The following is a 2,745-nucleotide window of genomic DNA, read 5'->3' as shown; positions in this document are numbered from 1 at the left end:
GCACTCCAGGTGGGGTCTCCCCAGAGCAGAGCAGAGGGGCAGAATCCCCTCCCTCGCCCTGCTGCCCACGCTGCTCTGGATACAGCCCAGGATACGGTTGGCTTTCTGGGCTGTATCCAACACACACGGCCGGCTCATGTCCAGATTTTTATCCCTCAGCACCCTCACATCCTATGTATGTGCTAACACTGGTGTTTCTCCCCAGAATGACAGCTGTGATTGAACATTACAACTCCAGCTGGAAACCTCAACATCTTCCTAGACACCCTGCACTTGGGACCGTTCCTGTGGGGCACTTGTCACATCTTTTACCTATGCAGTGGCATGTCCCCTCACAGCCCCACCGAGGCAGGATGAACAATGTGTCCCGCAGCTAACGCAGCCCAGCGCTCCTGAGTAGAACCAGTCTGTGAGCGGGGAGATCAGCAATTATCCTCACTGTTGGTAAGGTTAAGGTTGTGCTAGGAACTAGGAAAAAAGGAATGGGAAAGATGGGAGGAGGAAGTTTAAATCTCACCTCTTTCCTCATCTAGGTCACCCAGCCCATTCTTAGCAGGCAGAAAAAATATTAAGCATGGAGCACAGAAATGATAGGCACCAGATGCTGACAGCCCTTGGCTCTGCAGTGCTGCCTCTGGTGATGTGCAGGGAGCACACAGTACGTCCATAAATTACCGCATACCTGGCAGCTGGCCAGGGGCTAGAGCACTCTGCTTTTAATGATGTATTTCATTTCCAATGATGCAGATCATTTCCAAATGAGTTTTTCCCCCCACCTCCCTTGCCTTCGCCAAACTGCAGCCGGTCGTCCTGGAGGGAGTGTAGCTGGATTGCAGTGCATGCACGTAAAGTAGATGCCTGGAGGAAGGGTTGCTGCGATTCCAGCAGTGCTTCTTAAGCACTTCCAACACTCCTGACATTCTCCACAGTGAAAGTAAAGCACTCCTTTCTCTGGAAAGAACCTTTGTAAGTGAGAAATTTTGGTGGGAGCAAAATTTTAGGCTCAGGGACAGAAAAATTGCATGAGATTGGGGTGGAGGCGTTGCCTGATATTGCAGTTTTATTTCCTGGGCTATGTAGCATCTCGTGGTATGACGTTATAATGGAACATGCCAGTCTTCATGAGGGGCAAGAAGAAAAAATATGACCTTTCTGGCCCTGATACTTGCAAGAAAAAGCTTTTAAATACAGTTAATTCACACACTGAGTTCTACTACTAAAAGTCAAAAATCCCAGTGTAATTCCAAACTATTGCTGCGGCAGTTTCATAATGGTTTTAATTTCATCTTTGACTTGACTGGGTGGGTTTTTTTGGATGTTCGGGGTTGGGAATACCTGAAGCGAGTGCTTGCTCTCACAGTGCAATCTGCTGCAGCTGATCATTTGCAGAGCAAACACCGCTGTGAAGTGCTGCGTCTGCAGCGCTGGAGTCCTGCTTCAGTGCAATGACAGGCTGCAGGCTTTACCTGTACCTCCTGGCTGCCCTCTTTAATTATCAAAAACTAAAAAAAAAAAGTAGCTGTATGTGAAGATCTTTGGCCCCTTCAGATCACACCGTTTCAGCAGTTTCAGCACGCTCCCAATTAGTTTAGTGCATGGATTTGATTGCACAGCTGGTCTTTAAGGGTCCCAGGTTTTTCCTCACCAGGAGAAAAGAATGTGTTTTAGTATGTAATTGACTGAGTTTTCATTCGGCAAATATTATTGTGGTTGTTCTGCTGGCTGATTAATTTGCTAGGAGAGACTCTTAGCTTCTAAAAAAAACCCCAACACTTCAAGGATTTCTTCTTAAACACTCAATTGTCTCAGTAGGAACAAACTCCTTATAGTTAAATTCTTTAGCAGCAATGGAAATATCGTAGAGAAGAAAATAATTCCACAATTTACATTACGGATATTTTCTCTGAAGAGCAGTTTGTTCTGCAAGTGGATGATTTTCTCTGGTTCCTGCATAGTCCCTGTGCTATCTGCTCAGAGTTGTGAACGTTGTCCCTTCCAAGGACCAGGCTCAGACCAAAGCGTGTGGGACCTGATGTGCTCAGGGCAATTCAGACATGTTCATTTTCCGGCCATGGCAGATTTCAGTCATATTCAAATCAGAGTAGCTTGGCTGCGTGACTGGAACATTTCCAGTGGGCCTTTGGACCATACCAGAAGGATGTCTCATCCAAACTGGTCTGGATCAGAGGTTCAGGTTTTGCCTCACTCAACTTCTTTTCCAGGAGCTCTTTTTACAAAACTTACCTAGAGGCCAGTCAGTGCAGACCATCCTACAAACCCCTTAAATTTCAAAGTATTTTCCACAAGCTGAGACATTAATTTGCCATAGCTGTGAGATTCACCCAAGCCAACCTGTTTACAAAGTTATCTGCACACGCAAGTGCCCTAACAACTCTGAAATTGCACAGGCAAGTCAGGCAGGGCTGTTCTGTACCCGACATATCAAACAGCTTGTCCTTAGCTTTCAGAAGGGGATGAAGATTTGCTAAGACTTTCCGCTATTGCTGAGGTCTGAAATGCTGCAGGAGGACGCATGCGGAGCTGCTCAGCTTCCTCAGGCCCTCCTGGAGCAGTTACTTAAGATGGGAAGGCACTTACTTGTTGCAAAGCTCCATCTCCGTTATGATAATCTCTTGGACGTGCCAGAAGACGTCAGCTTTTGCGGATGACTTCTTCCCATCCTTGGGGCAGTGTCCAACACAGATAGCTGCAATATCCCCAACGTTCTTTGAAGAAAACTGAAAT

The 2,745-nt window shown here is 46.6% G+C and overlaps 1 protein-coding gene across 1 annotated transcript in view; it reads right to left on the bottom strand.

The window, feature by feature from the left end:
• The window catches only part of LOC104508998 (lipoxygenase homology domain-containing protein 1-like), a gene marked incomplete at its 5' end in the record, with an annotated part of 6,710 nt that overhangs the window by 1,091 nt on the left and 2,874 nt on the right, over positions 1 to 2,745 (bottom strand). The window contains one exon of the mRNA XM_010150792.1: positions 2,599 to 2,738. Within this exon, the coding sequence (XP_010149094.1) occupies positions 2,599 to 2,738 (140 nt within the window). The remainder of the gene's footprint in view (positions 1 to 2,598; positions 2,739 to 2,745) is intronic.

This window comes from Eurypyga helias, unplaced genomic scaffold, assembly GCF_000690775.1.
Source record: "Eurypyga helias isolate BGI_N326 unplaced genomic scaffold, ASM69077v1 scaffold35280, whole genome shotgun sequence".
Lineage (NCBI taxonomy): Eukaryota > Metazoa > Chordata > Aves > Eurypygiformes > Eurypygidae > Eurypyga > Eurypyga helias.
Note: the sequence above shows the minus strand (reverse complement) of the source record. Positions and strands in the feature narration are given on the sequence as shown.